General features: G+C 34.0%; 2 protein-coding genes across 3 annotated transcripts; both read right to left on the bottom strand.

The window, feature by feature from the left end:
- Nucleotides 1-9,531: 9,531 nt before the first annotated feature.
- LOC114747589 (L-arabinokinase-like) lies at nucleotides 9,532-12,970 on the bottom strand. Its single transcript, XM_028935937.1, has one exon. It carries the CDS (start codon nucleotides 12,607-12,609, stop codon nucleotides 9,664-9,666), a length of 2,946 nt encoding a protein of 981 aa, XP_028791770.1. The 5' UTR covers nucleotides 12,610-12,970; the 3' UTR covers nucleotides 9,532-9,663.
- Nucleotides 12,971-14,467: 1,497 nt separating this feature from the next.
- LOC114747582 (pentatricopeptide repeat-containing protein At3g29230-like) lies at nucleotides 14,468-16,722 on the bottom strand. Of its 2 annotated transcripts, XM_028935933.1 has the most exons (2): nucleotides 16,524-16,722; nucleotides 14,468-16,400 (listed from the first exon to the last, which is right to left on the bottom strand). In XM_028935933.1, exons 1-2 carry the CDS (start codon nucleotides 16,533-16,535, stop codon nucleotides 14,604-14,606), a joined length of 1,809 nt encoding a protein of 602 aa, XP_028791766.1. In that variant the 5' UTR covers nucleotides 16,536-16,722; the 3' UTR covers nucleotides 14,468-14,603. The 2 variants fall into 2 exon arrangements, with proteins under 2 accessions (XP_028791766.1, XP_028791767.1); XM_028935934.1 differs by having other exon boundaries at nucleotides 14,468-16,721.
- Nucleotides 16,723-18,670: the final 1,948 nt, after the last annotated feature.

Here is an 18,670-nt window from a genome sequence, read left to right as displayed (position 1 = left end):
GCGCCGCCGCCCCATGGGCGGGCGGGGTTGGTGAGGATACCTATCAGAGGGTTAGGTTAGGTATGCACAGGAGTTGGGCGGTGGGGCCCACTGCCCCTGAACACGGACCTCCAAGGCTTGAAGTGAAAGAATCTTTAACAGATCTCAATTTCAAAATACAGCAACTTAGTTAACTTTATTCTTTGAATTCATAATTTTTTTAATTTATTTAATAAAATTTTTATACATTAAAAATTTAAGGGAAAATGACATGAAGATCCTATGGAAGACAAAATACTATAAAAAGGCATGAGAAAATTTGGTAATGAATCTAAAACCCCAAAAAAACCTAAATATAATTTGGTAAAGTATGAAAAGATATCTCAGCCTCTAATAAGATATAACTAAAGTTGATAAAAGTTTATCTATTTTGTACTAAAAATTGGCACTATATTAGCAAAAAGCAAGAGAAAAAACGAACCCAAACTTCATCATGTTCCTTCCTTGTGCCCATATAAAAATCTCACACACTCCACTCGCATCAACCGTTGGTAAAAATCACTTGCGTTTTTGTTTTTGTGTGTGTTCGTCATTTAAATTTAGGTTTTATGATGGATGGATGCGATGATTATGATGCTTTGTTTCTGGGTGAACTGTGAATAGGTTGAGGGTGGGCTTACTCTATTTACGCATGATTCAATGGGATTGATGAAAAAGATGATGATTGGTGTGAGTAAAAACCCTTATTGCAAAATAAAAGAATTTGCTGTCAATATAGGCCGTGATATTTATCAATATAGTTGCTTGAGTTGTTAATGATAACTGTGTCATGCAGGTTTACGTTAACTAGGGGTGCTCACGGGACGGGACGGGACCGGGACAGACCTGTCCCGGTGAACAGGGACGGGACAGGGTTTTAGTCCCGTGTCCTGTCCCGTCCCGGTTTTGTCCCGGTCCCGATGGAACCGGGACGGGACGGGACGTCCCGTTCCCCTCCCCCTTTTTTTTAAAAAAAAAAAATTATAATTTTTTATATGAAATTTTTTTATGTTACAATGCTTATTTTTTGTTAGGCTTCTAAAGATAAAAACATTATAAAAAATATTATGTAAAAAACTCAATTATATAGTATAAAAAAGGTGTAAAATAATACTGTAAAAAAAAATACGATAAAAAAAACACTATATAATGGCTTTATGAATTATTTTATTGAGGAAGGAGATATTGTTGAGATAATATTACAACTTAAGAGTTAAAAATCACTATAAAATAATTATTATTATTAATAAGTAAATTGAATAATCTAATAATAATTATTAATAAATAATTTTTTTTAAAAAAAAATATCCCGGGACGGGACGGGACGGGACGGGACAACCCTGTCCCACGTCCCGTCCCGTCCCGGTCACTGTCCCGTCCCGTCCCGTACTTGTCCCGTCCTGAAATTTTTTTTGTCCCGTCCCGTTCCGTCCCGAACTCACCGGAATCGGGACGGGACGACCGGGACGGGACAAATTGAACACCCCTAACGTTAACTAGTTTGATTTTGTTTTTGACACAAAAACCATGACCTTCTATGCCCTTAACTTGATGTAGGAGGTTACAAAAGAAGGAAGAAGAGGTAATAAAGAAATGTGGCAGGCTGGCAGCCACATGAGGCAAAAGAAGAAAAAAGAAAAGCCATTTTGAACCCAAACAAATGATGAGAGAATTTTTTTTATAAATAGAAGTGACAAAAAGTTTTTGTAAATGTCATAATGCACATCAATAGTTACTTTGATATTGGATACATGCAATTGTATGTTCTTTTTAATAGGTTGTGAAATTAGTATAGTTACATGTGTGAGATATAAAGGAAAGTTGGTCATATGTTATTCTGATGCACAATAAATTGTCATCATCTACATCCTTTAATATCAATACACCCTTCTTCACTTGTCACTCATGTACTATCTATTGTCAATTTATGTGTTAATATAAGTTTGGAAAAATGTGATTTTAAGTTACATAATGTCATACGACTTCATATAATATCATCAATTTTTCTAAACTAATAATTTTGGTTATAATGTGGTATAGAATCGTTATTAACAGTCAATTATCATTAATATAAAATTATGAAATCAACTATTATTAATGACACATTCAATTGTTAATGGCTGCCCTCATTAATGACACATTCAATTGTTAATGGCTGCCCTCATGAATGATACATTCAATTGTTAATGGTTGTCACTTGGCTTGTCAATGGTTGTAATATCACTTGTAAATTTATCTCCTAATATAAGTTTGAAAAAATGTGATTTTAGGTTATATAATGTTCAGACAGATACGGGAGTTTTTTTTTTTTTCCGGGCCTAAGTTACTTTATTTGATGCAGTTTACAATGAGGACTATTTGATCCTTACATATTGAATTTTGTTTACAATAATTATTGTGGTGTCCATATCCTATCATTTTTATATTGTGTATATCCTTGAAACAAAAAGCAAACAATTCTCAAAATCACATATTTCAACAGGAAAATTGCCAAGTTACAATGGCACTATTAACAAGTCAAGATGCATAGATTAACAATTGACGTAAGGAATATTGATTCAAATTTGCAATGCAATTATATTTCATTTAAAACAGAAATACTATATCATCTTATATTACATTATAACCAAAATGTATTATTGAAATTTACGTTAATAAGATGACATTTTTTCAAAGCTTAAATAAATTCATGAGTATATAAATTGACAAGTCATAATAATGTTATTGACAAGTCATAGTGCTACCATTCACAAGTGAAAATATCATTAATAATAAGTAATTTTATAATTTTATATAAGTGATTGTTGATTTTTAATAACAAGTGTATATCACATTATAACCAAAATATATTAGTTTAGAGGAATTGATGAAATTATGTGATGTCGTATGACATTATGTAATTTAAAATCATATTTTTTTCAAACTCATATTGGCACATAAATTGACAGGTGATAGTGTCATGAGTAACAATTGATAAAAAGTATATTGACAATTAAAGGTATAGATAGTGACAACTGATTATACATCATAATATAGCATATGAGTTTATAGCCAACTTTAATTTATAGCTTTTATATATATATGAAATTATACCAATTTCACAAATCATTGGAAAAAAAATATACAGTTGAATGCATCTAATACCAAACTAAATGTTGGTGTTTATTGTGACATACAAACAATTCATGTCATTTCGATTTACAAAAGTTTCTCTTTAGCCGTCATTTGTTAGGGGTCAAAATGGCTTTTCTTTTTGTCCTTTTTCTTTTTTTTGTCTCATGTGGCTACTCATCCTTCCTCATTGCCTCTTCTTTCTCTTTTTGTAATCTCCAGCAACAATCAAGGACATAGAAGGTTATGGTCTTCATGTCAAAAACATAACAAAACTAATTAATGTAGACATAGAAGGTTATGGTCTTCATGTCAAAAAAACATAACAAAACTAGTTAATGTAAACCTGCGAGACACATTTATCATTAACAACTCAAGCAACTATATTGATTGTGAAAATTTATTCATCCATATTGTGAAGACATCAAATGGAAAGAGTTTAGCACATATCATCATCATCATTAATAGTTTAACCATATCATGGTATAGAACACATAACAAAACCAATGCAAGTTAACATTAAAGTTATATGTTCTTATTACGTTGTTCTAAATCTTGATTCTTGCTTCTCCTCCCTTGGATTGGAAGTCCTTCTTGCCAATGCTCAACTCCTATTCATCATATAACAGAAGCATTCTAAGTATCAATTCAAAACGACTTCAATAACTCAAGTTAAGCCCTTAACCTTTATCTTTGATTTGTAGAGTTTTAGTGTCATCTTTCTTAACATAGTTCTTAGGGGCATCCTAATTTTGCGTGTAGAATCTATATTTGAGCTTGGAATAATCAAAATCCAACTCCTTCCCATCCATCTTGACTTAACTGAATGTATAGGGTTTGTAGTTCAAAATTTTCATTTTCAATTTTAATGCTCCCAAACACCTTTTCTCAACATAGTCTTACACAGTTTTACCTTATAAACTCATTTGAAGCATCAAATTAACATGAATCAAACTCTAACCCTAAGAACCCTATATGGCCGAATACCAAGCTCCAAGAAATCAATCCTAAAATCTTTTATAAACCATGCAATAAAACAGGATTTAAGCCTTTTTCCTAGCTCTTAATCCCTTTATTATCATCAAATCATTCATGGCATGCTTAAATTAAATTTGGACAGCATAAGGACTTCAAGTTGCTAGCTCCTATTCACCATCAAAACCATATTTAAACTCAACAATATATATGGCCATACAAACTCTATCAAAGTCCATAGCCTTACCTTATATGGAAGCTTGAATCCACTTGAGTTCTCTTGCTCTTCTTCTTCTTCTTTCTCTCTTTTTTTTTTTTTTTCTAGAGCAAAAATTTCACCCTTCTCCTCCTTAGGTTGGCCAAAATTTTCATGTGAATGGAGGGAGGGGGTATTTATAATGCCTCTTTAAGTTCATCCTTAATACTTTGCCATCCATCTTGCACAAAATTACAATGGTTATGTGTTATATTTTCTAAGCATCCATGTAAGTTCAAAGACCTTATTTTGCCCTCAAAGTTGAAGAAAATTACTATTGCAATGTGTCTCTATTTCCATGCTCCATGTGGTCTTGAAATTCAAGACAACTCCTTTCTAATTTTGCCCTTTCACAAATGCCAAAATTCCATGACAATTTCCTTTCCAATTTGCCCTTTGACAAGCGCTAAAATTTTAATACTATCCCCTCATGAAAAATGGTGCCAAAATGGAAAGAAAATGGGAAAAGTTCGTCCAAAAATAAACCCCGGTCCTCCATCAATTTTGCAATATTGCATCGTATTGGGTACTTTTTCAGGTTTTGACTTTACCAATAGTACAGACATGTGTTCTAATATCCTTATCTTACTGTTACACTCCCTCTCTTATCATATATGACTTCAAATAATGATAATAACTAGGTAAAAGTATCCTTAGGGTTTGTACAACTAAAAGGGAAATATCAATTTATTTAATTCCATCGTATCTTTGACCAATTATTTTCTGATATTTTTTGATTCTGTAAATTCACTCTTGTCCTTCACTAGCTCTCTTTTACTATGAAAAAAAATTTCTAATTTTTCTCGGACCAAAATTTAACCTATAGATATTTCTTTTAAAGATTTTCCAAATACCCCCATTTATGAAAATTTTGGCTTTAAATTTTTTTAAAGTTGAACTGTTCACTTTTAAGGATCGAGAATAATTTTACAATCTTTTATAATCTCCAAAATATGTTTTTTCTACTTCTGTCCAATTACTTGAGGCCTTCAAGTAATTAAAATCATTGGTTTCGAATAATTTTTTCAAATTAGCCAAAATTCTCATAATTCAATAAACTTTTCTTATAAATTACTCTCATCATATTTTTACTTTTTAAGCCTCAAATACTAATCAAGACTTTTTTTTTCCATACTTTCTAGTAATACGAAAAACCAAAAAACAAAGCACAATCTCCAGCTCCTTGGCTAAAGCAGAATATAGGACGCTTGGTTTTGCAATTGCTAAAATAGCTTGGATGGTTGGCCTACTGGAGGATCTTGGCATCAATTACTCTGAACCCATTGATGTGTTCTGTGACAGCAGAGCAGCAATGCACATAGTAGCAAATCCGGTGTTTTATGAATGAATAGAACATATAGAGATTGATTGGTATTTTGTAAGGGAAAAGCTTCAAAATGGTTTAATCAATCTGAAACACATACGCTCTACAAGTCAGGAAGCTAACATTCTTACTAAGTAGTGGGAGCTGAAGTGTTAAGTAGACTGCTTGTTAAGTCAAGTGCTGTAGATTTGTTTCGCCCCCAACTTGGGAGAGTGTAAAGAACATGTGTTTTAAATTTCTATTATAAGTCTAATAGTGTAATAGGTTTATTAAGACAGCCCACTGTGAACATTATAAAAAGGGGACCTGTTATCTGCTTTGATATGTAGACTTAATTTGCTTTTCTAGAGCAATGATAATTCGGTGTTCCTTTCTGGGGTTGCGTTATGGGTTGTAACAAACATAACTACCAATGGCAACAAGTTTATGCTTTGATACCTCCCAATCGTGCAAGTATTAAACAAAAGCATCACTCTTTTTTACATGATTTCATAAGTTATGATATAAGAATGATGTTAATGAAACTTAGCCCCCACCATAAATTTTTTGTAATAGATTCTCTTTGAGTGAGTCTGCAGCCCCAAAAAAAAAATCTAGAAACTTAGAACGAAAGTTTGCCGTAATGGATACCCATCTTCATGAGATTTTTGTTTAATTAATATGTGAATAGGTATTGCATTCTGTTGCTGATACAATTAATTTGTGGATATAAGAATGATGTTAACAAGTATCCATTAGGGCAAACTCTAGTTCTAAGTTTTTGGATTTTTTTTGGGGACTGTAGGCTCACTCAAAGAGAATCCATTACAGAAAATTTGCGGTGAATGCTAAGTTTCATTAACATCATTCTTATACCATAACTTAAGAAATAATGTAAAAGAGAGTGATGTTTTTTGTTTAAAACTTGCACAATTGGGAGGTATCAAAGCATGAACTTTTTGCTATTGGTAGTTATGTTTCTAGGTTTTTTCTAGGGGTTAAAGTAGGTTTAACAATTCAAAAAGATCAATTTGGCAGATCACTCTAAATTTTTCTTTGGGGCATAATTTGCATGTTTGTGCAAGCTACGTTTTTAATAGAATCAACTTTGATTTAGTAGTTCAAAGATAAGTTAATGGGTCTGCTAACATATCATGTTGTTAAAGAGGCAATAAAAATGAGAGTAGAAGAGAAGACCAAGACTTATGGGATGGAGGTGCTTACAAACAGTAAAGACTGTGACACCGAACCAGTCTACAAAATCAAACAAAGCTTGGTTGTTGATCTTTATGGTGATTGGATCATGCCTCTAACAAAACAAGTTCAAGTTGCCTACTTGTTGAGAAGATTGGATTGAACAACACTTTTGTGATGGATTGCAAAGTTAGAGGATTTTTGTCATTCCTCTCTGTAAATGTAGGTTTCGTTGTATTCAGCAATGTTAAAACTGGATCAATCGTTGGACTAATAAAAATATTTCTTCACAATCGATTGGTCTTACCATGATGAATTGGAGATTAAACTGGTAATAATTTGTCATGCAATGGATATATTACTTAATTTGGATTACTAAATAATTGTGTGATTTATCTAGGCAACCTGAACAAGAACTCTTGATCAACAACATATCTAAAAACTTGATTATTGAGATAGAACAATAACATCATACGATTCATGTAGCCGATCCCATCTAATGAGATAAGGCTTGTTGTTGATGTTGAAGTACTAAATTAAATAATCGCCTCCATGAAAAGAATACCAAGTTGTCTTCTATTCTGACGTTTTAAAATGGTTTTCTATATACTATCTTCGTTCCATAATGTAAGACATGGTTGACTGATTTGGAAGGATTAAAAAAAATTACTAAATTACTTAATTATAGCATATCTTACTTGATCTCTGTAAAATACTTATGTGAATCATTAGATTATATATCAATTTATAAATAGACAAACTGGTTTAGAAAAAAACTATAACTATAAATAGTTTTAAAAAGTTTAATAACTTCTTTAATTTTTTTAATTAGTCAACTGAATTTTATATTAGTGAGTGGAGGTATTATATTGGAAGAAACTTGCTTTCCTCTAAAAGAATTTACTTTATATCTACATTCAAAATAGTTTCTGTTGGAAGGTTCCATGTTGAATGTAAAACTTCTTGACTTGTTAGAAAAAAGTTAGTTATGGTTTCACAAAATCAGCCTTGGTCTGCATTTGACGCTTTTTAATTTTTTTTTTTTTTTGGGACTGGATTTCCATTTCACTGAAGGTGAGGCTGATGAGCATCCTTCTTCTGCAATGGCTTACCCAAACCAATGTTATCACGTTTGGATTGCCCTAAGGTACTTGTCAACATTCTTATATTGATTAAAAATTATACACTCTTCCTCTTTTTAATATAAGATCTACTTTATAGTACAAATTACAATACAAAGTAGATTTTATATTAAGAATCAGAGGGATTTCAATTTATGTACTCCTCTGATCTTTAATATAAGACTCATTTAACTAATTTGATTATATTAAAAAAGTTAGGTAAGTTAGTTAATTATAAGAAATGTAACATGTTTTTCCAAAAACACCATAATCATCTTTTTTGATACCTCCTCTCCCTATTCTATTTAATTATGGTTGGGAAGTATCCATAGGGGTAATTTAGAGAAAACTAATAAATATGAGAAATTGGTCTTATATTTAGGACCAAAACTAACTCAACAATTAGGTCATATGTTAAGGACGGGAGGAGTTATAAAAAGTAAGAGCTTACTTGAAAGTTGAACCATCAATTTTAAAAATAGGAAGACTAATTGCATAAATAAGAATACTACTAGAAGACTTTCTCTTGTTGGGGGAATTGAAAAATTTGCATTTTTTTTTCCAAATATATTAAACGTCATTAAAAAATATGAATGATTAATTATAGGAAAAAGAAAGACCAATCAAAGAAGTAGCAAGACCTTTTTGAAGTTTTCCCATGGAGGAAAATTTGAAAATTTGCAGAGTTTTTCCAAATTAATCTAGTACACCAAATCAAATTGAATATGGATAGTATCCCAAAATATACTTTTTTAATCTCTATTTTTTTATTATGATCATTTCAAATTTGTGTATTGAGTATTGTCTTCTTCATACCTGTGTGAAATTTAAATTTACATGTTTAAAATTCACAAAGGATAAAAAGCCCCATGGAGTAAATATGCTGGGAGGGTATTGAATTTACAATGATTTCATAATGGCATCGAATTCGTTTTATTAAAATCGATCAATTCTTTATTAACTTCCTAATAACATTTATTTTATTGTATTTTGAAAAAACTTTTTAAAAATATCCTGAAAATTTAGAAATAACAAATCAATTATTCGGATTTTGATAATTTCAAATCAGTCCATTATATCAAAATGAAATTTTTAAATTTTCATAATTTTATAATATTGCCCCTTCACTTAAAAAAAAAAAAAAGAGAGCCCTTAACTCTTTTAAATGCCACCTTCTCGCTCTTAATTAACGGCGAATTGCTAGATTAACAAATGACATCACATTTCCAAATTAGAATTAGTTATTTGTCATTTCTAAACTTTTATAATATTTTTCATTTTCCTGTGTATTTATTCTATATATTAAAAAAAATATGAGATCCATTTCCTTCAAATAACAAATAAGTTTCTATTTACTTTAACATGTAAATATAGTATTAATTTAAATTAAGTTTGAATTTGTTTTCTGTGTGATTAGACTATAATTATATTATTAAAACAAGGTCGTAGCTCACCCATGTATTCCAATTTTTTATTAAATTTTATAACTGAAAATATAAATAATTTCATAATAAATGGATAGCCATTTATTTAATTTATAAATATTTATACACTTCATATGTGGGTATGTGATCGTGTGCGCATTGATACATAGAAGTTAATATGCAAAGACTCAATCCGTATAGAGAGTACATACTCGATTCATGACTCGGATTTGTTTCCAGGTTTTGGTTGTAGGGCTTTGGTCAGCAACGATTTGAAGGAGCACGACGGCGAATTTTCAGGTACCCAAAGTTACAAGCACCTGGTGATGAACCCTCAAAAATATAAGGCAAATAACTAGTGGCTTTCTTGTATCTCTGTTGAATCTCGACAATTTGTTGATTGCTTTTCGAACAATTCCTTCCAATTACACAAACCGTTCCACCAGAACCCCCACCAGTGATCTTGGCTCCACACAATGTGCCACCTTCAACCATAGATGCTGCACTATGTTGCAAGTCCTGAACCAATTGTACAAGCCTATCTGTTCCATCAGATCCAAGTCCACAAGCACTGTAACTGTAATGGCACTGATATAACAGTTCTCCAAGGGCTAAGAGTTGATCTTCAGTTGAAGTTGCTGAGGTTAGTAGTGCTTTAAATGTCTTAACACGGGAGTTTTCATAAATGGGGTGTACTGTTGGGGCTCTCACCGCATAAGTACTCTTTTCATCAATGCAAGTGACAGGATCACTATGATCAGCAAATTTCTCCAAGAATGTTGCACCAGTTATGTGCTCTGGGATGCTCTTAGCATAAAGAGCCTCGTATCTGTGAGGTGGCAAATTGCATAAGTAATCTAAAGAGGCTTCTTTGTTTATCAGTTCTATATCATCATTCTCTACTTCGTCAAGGTTCAACCCATTTGGAAGAGCCTTGGCTAATATCTCAGAAGCTTTGGACTTTATCATTTTCCGACCCATAAAGGTACCAATTCTGACTGATCCATAGTCTGCGCCTCCAACACTGTGTTTAATTCCAGAATCTATTCCCCAGAACCGGATGTGATTGGGAATTTCCACTAGACCAACAATTTCTGCAGGTTGGCAAATCATTGCAAGAAGCTTGTTGGCTTCACCACATGCCGAAGCCATTTGATCCATGACACCACATGGAGCTCCAACAATGTGATTTTCCACCTTCTGGCAAAGCAACGCCAGATCTCGTGGGCTGATAATCAGTCCATGAGAAACTGCCATAGCATGCATACTAGCAACCTCCACAGCTGCAGAAGACGAAACACCTTTTCCTTCTGGGACAGCAGAAGACACCAGCATGCTAATACTATCTTCAAAACGTATGCCCAATTCATTCATCAATACCACTATTGCTCCAGCAATATAAGCTGCCCACTTTTGGGAAGGATCTTGAGCAAAGAATTTCCTCGCTTTTTCATACGACATTGGCTTATCTCCATCCATAAAATCAGACAAATCCATGTCAAAGGTTGGGCCTCGATTGCTTAATTCTGAGCCTAATGATACAATTTGCAGAACGGCAGTTGGTTTATCCGCTCTAGCATTTTGTCTAGCTTGAGCGTGCTTCCACAATCTATGCTTACTTGGATGGATTCTTTGCAGAGCAACATGACATGCTTCTCTTATTGGCATTTGCAGGACAAGGCTTCCAGAATAATCAGCAATTCCACCCATTACGTCTAACCTTCCTGGAGCTCTTGTGACAAAAATTTCTTCCTCCAAGTCGAAGAGGCTTGCAGCAGCCTTGCGCTCACGTGTTATGTGTTTCTCGTCCAATTCAGATAAGGTCTTTAAAAACGCCTCAGTATCTGAAAGACCTTGAACATCTCCATGAAGAATTTCAAAATGCTCATTGTGCGAGCTGAATATGGAGCTTTCATCATCCACCAACGAAGAGCCGGGTGAGTGTCCAAGTTGATTCTCAGCAGTTACATACCAATCTGGAATTGCAATATCTCGTCCAAGGGACCTTTGTAGTTGATACCCAAGAACCATAGCGTCACGCAATCTTCTTGCACCACTAAGTTTGTCTAATGCATGTTTTTTCCCGAAAGCTGTTTCTTGCAGGATATGGGCTGCCACCTCTCCACCATTTATGCCACCTTCATAGCATGGTTTCAAAGTCATTGCACGTTCAAGATAAGGCTTCCAATGACCAGTGAATAAATCCCTCCGAATCATTTCAACACCACTTTGATATTGCTCAAGCATATTTCTCAGAAAAGGTTCTTCATTGAAATAGTCTCTCCGCACAAAGACAAAAGGACACTTGAATGCCAGAGCTTCACTAGCAGTCCCATATCCAATTTTTCCAAGCATACAATCAGATGCTGCAATAATGTCGGGTGTATATGCATTCTTGGCAAGTTTTTTGAAATTTGGAGGAAGGTCCTGGCTATCAGAAGCACCACAAACCAGGCATAACCATCCAGGAGGTAAAAACTCCTCCTTCAACGTCCATCCTGATGGCTGGCCACCAAAGTTGAGGACGACTACTTTGACATCATCTGCTATACCAAGTTCCTTCCTCACCTCTTTTCGAGATTTGCGCAGCCTTCTTACAACCAGAGGCACATCAATAACATCACGAAAAGCTGGCATTGGGCAATATCCTGGAAGACGAATTAGGAATTCACAATGAGAATAGTCCTCTGCTATCTGCCAAACTATTGAACGATGATGATTCCCGGCAGCCATAACGTATTCTGCATAAATGAAGTCCCAGCTAAAATTGGTCACACAAACAGAACGAATTCCAGCGTCTGCGGCGGCACGACATGCAACAGGGACTACATCCGAGACCACTAAGTCGGCTTTAATGGATTTTAGCCACTGTGTTTCCTTTTCCAAGATTGTAGCACGAGCCTTGACGGCTGTTACAGAGTACTTCTCCAAAGAAGCGAGGCGATCAACGGTCAATGCATCTGCTTGAACGGCTCCACAATCCAAAAGCACCTTGCGAATAAAAAGACGAGGCGATTGAATATCAGAGGTGAACACAAAGTCAGGAGCGCCGCTGACCACGTAGACATCATGTCCGGCGAGAATTAGATGTCGCACCACCTCGGCGACACGAGTGGCATGGCCAAAGCCATGGCCGGTAACGTAGTAAGCGAAGACCAAGTTCTTCTTTGAAGATGAGACTGCACCACTCTCTTGTTCGGTCATCATTGTCTCGCTTTGAAATTGAATTGAAATAAAGTTGAACGTAGGATATTTTCTGATGATCGCATCGAGAGTGGGAAAATCAAATATATAGGAGGAGGAGGAGGACGAGGACGAGGAAAAGATTGCGATTCAGATACCGCAAAAAGGTTATGAAGCAAATCGGCTACGTGTACAAAAAGATACTGTTCGGATGAGCCTCGGCTATGTACCGTATTGAGCTAAATATGGGTGGATCTGTTGCGGATTTTTCTCCCATAATTTAGATTAGATAGATTGGATGAGATTAGATTAAATATTCATGACAAGGATTATCACAACACAACAATATCCCTAACGGAAACTTATTTTCTCAATTAAGTCAGAAACCTTGTTTTTTTTTTCAAATATACAATCATGCTGAATTTAGTACTACTACCTCCGGTCCTAATTATAAGAGCCAGTTGACTAATTTAAAGAGATTAAGGAAGTAAGTTAAGTTAGTTATTTATCCTAAATAGGTGTTGTCTTTCCTAAAATGTCCTTACTAATCAAGTGTATTGACTAGAACTATTATTGTTGGAAGGGTTACTTTGGGAAAAAAAACATATAAATATGAGAGACAAAGTGGATTGGGGTCTTATATTTAAGAACAAAATAAAAGTTAAACAGAGTCTTATATTAAGAACCAAAGCTAGTAATATCATGTCAAATATACTAAATTCTCCCGCCAGTGCTTGTTATTATAAAAAAAATCTTCTCCATCTATATATATATATATATATATATATATATTTCATAATATGACATTTTGTACTATTGTGTTCATTTAATATCTCTAATTATAATTTTCCCCGACTAAACAAAAAATTTTTAACTAATGGCTTTTATTGAGAGTAATTTTAATTTTTACAAAAAAAATTAATCACTAAATTTGTTTTTTTCAAGTTACCAAAATTTTGTGTAGTTAAAATTCGATTTAAATATGTTAAAACTAATTCATTAAAAAAAAAAAGTAGATTTTGTATTAACTCTTTCTTTTGAGAGGAATTGGTGCTTTGAGGGGAACAGAGCCGAGGAATAAAAGTTTTTAAGGAGTTCAATTTTGAAAAAAAAAAAAATCAACAAGTTGGATCATAAAACATTAACAAAGGAAATTTCTCAAAAAGAAGAAAAGCAAGGAAGATCAATTAAAAATCTTCAATCTCATTTACACACACATATATATTGATTCAACTTATTAAAATCTTTCCTCTTCTTCCTTGCATTCATAAAGACTTGTTAAAAATTAAATATTGAGTAAATATTAACTTTGATAATTTTACAAAAGATCAAAGTATCTGGAAGAACATGTGAATTAATGTTTTTCATGATAATTTTATACAAAGTAATAGTGTCTAAAAGATGTATGAAAAAACGTATATAAATAATTGCAAACAAATAAATTAATAACCATTTTATTTTAGAATTTGTTACTATAGTTATCTTCTTATATTCAAATATAGAAAATAATTTATTGCAGGCCATAAATTGTTACACTCATACGAATTAAGAAGGGTCAAGGTGCATTTTTGTCCTAGACTAATTTGTTAGGGCAATAGATATTCTAAAATATTACAATGCTACTCCTCTGTTAAACATTCATTATTTTGATCATTAATTGACAGATAAAATTACGAAAAGACCCCTATTTAGGCGAAACGAATGACTAAATAGCTTAATCACTGAAATCTTTTGACCCAGTTAATAGATATGCTTAATATTAATTTTCTTGTTCACCTGAAAGTCCATTGCCCTTACTGGCCTTACACCACCCCGACCTCATTTTTGCTGCGTTTTACATGTTCTATTTCCTTCCTCGGACCCGTTTGAATTCACATGGCCCTTTTACAGAATATGATTTTCCACAAAATATACAGCGTTCTTTTATACTAAACCAAGAATTCTATAGAACAGAAAATATATTTTTACTCACATCATAAGCATCACTTTAGATACAACGAACTTGCATTCACCAATAGCTATTCCTCAACCGCTGGAGCATATCCAACCAACTTAAGATCCTGTACCAATCTGTCAATCATCTGATATATATCCTCTGATTTCGGGTGAGATCGATCAAGAACAGTAAAATCATGCACCTTTTCTTCTAACTCAATGGAACTAACTCCAGATGGTTTTTGCCCTCCTGTGCTCTTCATTTGCAGCCTCACACCGGCAACACTACTCCAATCTCCTGCTTGAGCATAAATATTTGACAAAAGGGAGTAATTCCCAACATCAGATGGTTCTAATTTGAGCAGATGATCACTCACAGCTCTGGCAAGATCTGCGGCATTATGCATCCGACAAGCCCCCAAAAAAGTTCCCAATACTTTGGCATTTGGTTCCATCGGCATACTGTGAAGAAGTGCAAAAGCTTCTTTTAGATGCCCTCCACGACCTAAAAGGTCCATCATGCAACCATAGTGCTCAATCTGAGGAACAATCCCATACACTTTCTCCATTGAATAGAAATATTTTCTGCCTTCCTTAACAAGGCCTGCATGACTGCAGGCAAATAAAAGGCCAACGAATGTGTACTTATCGGGCTCAAATCCTTCATGTATCATCCTAGAGAAAAGTTTAAGTGCTTTCCTTCCATGTCCATGCACAGCTAATCCTTGGAGCATGGCATTCCAAGACACGACATCTTTCTTTCCCATTCCATTAAATACATCAAATGCAGCCTCCAAACAACCACATTTTGCATACATATCAATCAATGCATTGGACACTTTAGTGCTGCATCTATATCTAGTCCTGTTAATGGAGGCATGAATTTTCTTTCCCAAACACAAAATTCCAGACTCTGCACATGCTGCCAGTATACTTATCATAGTGCCATCATCAGGCTTCAATCTTGTTTCCTCCATTTGCTCATACAAGGAGCTTGCTTCTCTAACAAGTCCTTTCTCAGCATACCCGGATATTATAGTGGTCCAAAGGATCATGTTTTTTGCAGGACTCCTGTCAAACAACATCCTGGCCATATCAATATCCCCAGCCTTACAGTAACCCCAAACCATTGTTGACCAAGAGATAACATTCCTCTCAGGCATTTTCTCAAACAGCTTGAATGCTTTGTCCATGTCTCCTTTCTTCACATACCCATCTAGCATAGTATTCCAACTTACCATATCTCTCACAGGCATTTCATCGAACAATTTGCAAGCTTCTTCTAATTCCCCTGCTTTTGCCAACCCACCGATCATAGAATTCCAAGTAACAATATCTTTTTCCGTCATTGACATAAACAAGTTCAATGCAGCAGCAAGGCCAAAAGGTCCACACTTTGAGTAGGAGTCAATGAGTGCATTGGGCACAAATATATCTGCATAAAATCCGGTTTTCTCTATATGTGAATGAATCATTTGAATTACGGGTAACCAAGAACGGCCAGCGCACGCTTTTAATAGATATGGATATGTGAAATTATCAGGACACACCCCAAATCTTTGCATTTCAAAGAAAACTGCGAAAGCATGTGAAGGCTGAGAATTTTGAGCGTGAGCTCTAATCAAAGCGTTATACTCATGAACATTGGGTTCCGGAATTTGATTAAATACATTCACGGCTGACACAATCTGACGGCTGAGGGAGAAAGCTGCAATGAGTTTGGGTGCAACATAGAGATCTTGGTGGAGGTCAGCTTTGAGAATTTGAGCATGAATTTGCTTTACGTGGTCCAAGTTAGTGCATTTATGGAGATCAGAAAGCTTCTCCTCGAGGAGCCTTCGTCTAGAAAACCAAGTTGGGGTCCGCAATGGCACAGAAATCTGCATCATGATTCATGGAATAATGGTTTGAACTGGACAGAGGGCAATAAACGAAAATAGCTACAATCATTTGAATATTTTGGCTAGCATGGATGAACGAGTAAGCCCAGGAGAGGGAAAAACCATTTCCATCATTAATTCAGGGATTACAAAGCGAGTGAGACCGGTCTGGCAGAAGCAATCAGGTCACGTTAGGCATATGGGAGAAGAACGGAAAGACGAGGGAACCAAATGCTCGACGCCTCACCTGTTTAGTTCGCCGGAAAGAACAGACGGCGTTGGGAGCAGCACAGCAATGGATGATATGCTGGACTTGAACTTGAAGAGTCGAAACTACCCCTGCTTTGTAGTTTAATTGACGCCCATCTCCTGTTCTCCGGTTCACTGACTCTTCAGCCTCGTCAATAGATGATGCTGTGCCTACCTCGTGCTTAGGGTCTGACGGGTTAGAGGGTTAGTTTTTAGTTAACTCTAATACTCCTCCGGTCCTAATTATAAGACCCAATTGATTTATTTGAGGAGATTAAGGAAGTAAGTTAAGTTGGTTATTTATAATAAATAAGTGTTGTTATTCTTAAAATATCCTTGCTAATTAAGTATATTGGCTAAAATATCATTATTAGAAGGATTATCTTGGAAAAAAATGCATAAATATAAGAGAGAAAATGGATTGGGTCTTATAATTAGGACCAAATAAAAAGTCAAATTGGGTCTTATAATAAGGACCGGAGGAGTAGTATGTTTGGTTCAATTCCATAAAAGTTCATTACATGTAATCCTAATGTAATTGGCTGATTCAATTATTTGGTTAGGTTTTTGTAATGTAAAAAGAATTACATATTGTAATTCTAATTATCTTAAGTAGATATATGGGGGATTACATAGCTAAAACCCATAAATGAGGATGCAGAGCTCTTATAATCAAGTGGAAAATATTTTATTACCTTTATAATTTTTAAAATTGACCAGATTGCCCTTAATGAGAGACTCATAAACCCTATCAATTGGTACCAATTGTGTTCACACTGCAACTGCCTTTTTCCTCACTGTCGCTAATGATCATCATCGCGCTGGAAAAGTAATCATTCTTTGCCTCTTTCGTGTGGTTTTCTTTTGCGACAATCTTCACAATTTTGATGTGCGCTATATTCTTTTTTCATTTGTAGAGATAATAAATTAATATTAAATAGATTGGGTGCATATGAAGAGTATGCTTTTCTTTACTAAATATACCAATGGACCTATGCCCATTAAACATGAAACTTTATCAAACCATCTATTTAGCATTTTATGATTTTTGTCGCTATAAGCTGACCCTTCAAATTAACTTCAATTTTTTAACAAATCTTTTCAATTAATATTTTCTATTCAAAAGAAAAAGATTAACTCAGTCTTTTTTTCTTCCAAGATTGTAATTCTGCATACTTATCAAAAAGTTGGAGCTCATTATTTCAAAAGCACTTTTCAAAGGGTAATTTTGTCTTTTGGTATGTTATTTTTACCTATTTTCATGTTCTTTGTAATCCAATCAAACATTTTTATGCCTATACATCATCTTTCCTTAAGGACGTACCAAACAAGCTCATGTAATCATCATTATATTACATTTCATTACATTGCATTACATTCTCTATCATTCAATGAACTAAATGGGCTCTAAGGGTTAACCGGTTAAACCACCAACTACTTTTTTTTTAAAATTTTTTATTTTTTAAATATTTTTCTTACACAATATAAAAAATATAATGAAATTTTTATCTTTTCTTCAAATATTTGATTAAAAACACTAAATAAATAATATAGGTATTTTTTAAATTTTTGGATAGAATATAAGATATAATAATATACATATAGTGATTAATAAAATTTAAAAAATATAAAAACAATAAATATTGGTTAGCCTGTGGGTTGGCAGGCTAACTTACAGCGGATTGTTAGTTAGACAGTATAGGTTGAAAAATTTTGTTTATTGACAGGTTGATTTTTAACCAACTCCAACCTATATTTTTTTTTTTGGAGATTAACGGGTTGAATCCACTGATGTAACCCATATTACAAGTTTTCCTCCTACTAAAATAGTTTTGGTGTAGATTGTTTCCTCTCATTAGTTGCAAAAGAATTTTGAAATTTGTTTTATTATTTAAAAAAAATGAGATTTAATGAAATGAAACTTTTTTCAGAGGTTGATATTTCATGCCATTTGCTTAAAACGGCATCGTTTCCATACTGATCATCGATCAAAGGCAAATTGCTACCCTCAAGCAGAAGCT

The sequence above is a fragment of the Neltuma alba genome, unplaced genomic scaffold (assembly GCF_004799145.2).
Source record: "Neltuma alba isolate B1F8T4 unplaced genomic scaffold, ASM479914v2 tig00005374_pilon, whole genome shotgun sequence".
In the NCBI taxonomy this organism is placed as follows: Eukaryota; Viridiplantae; Streptophyta; class Magnoliopsida; order Fabales; family Fabaceae; genus Neltuma; species Neltuma alba.
The sequence above is the reverse complement of the archived record's forward strand: the minus strand, read 5'-3'. Positions and strand labels throughout refer to the sequence as shown.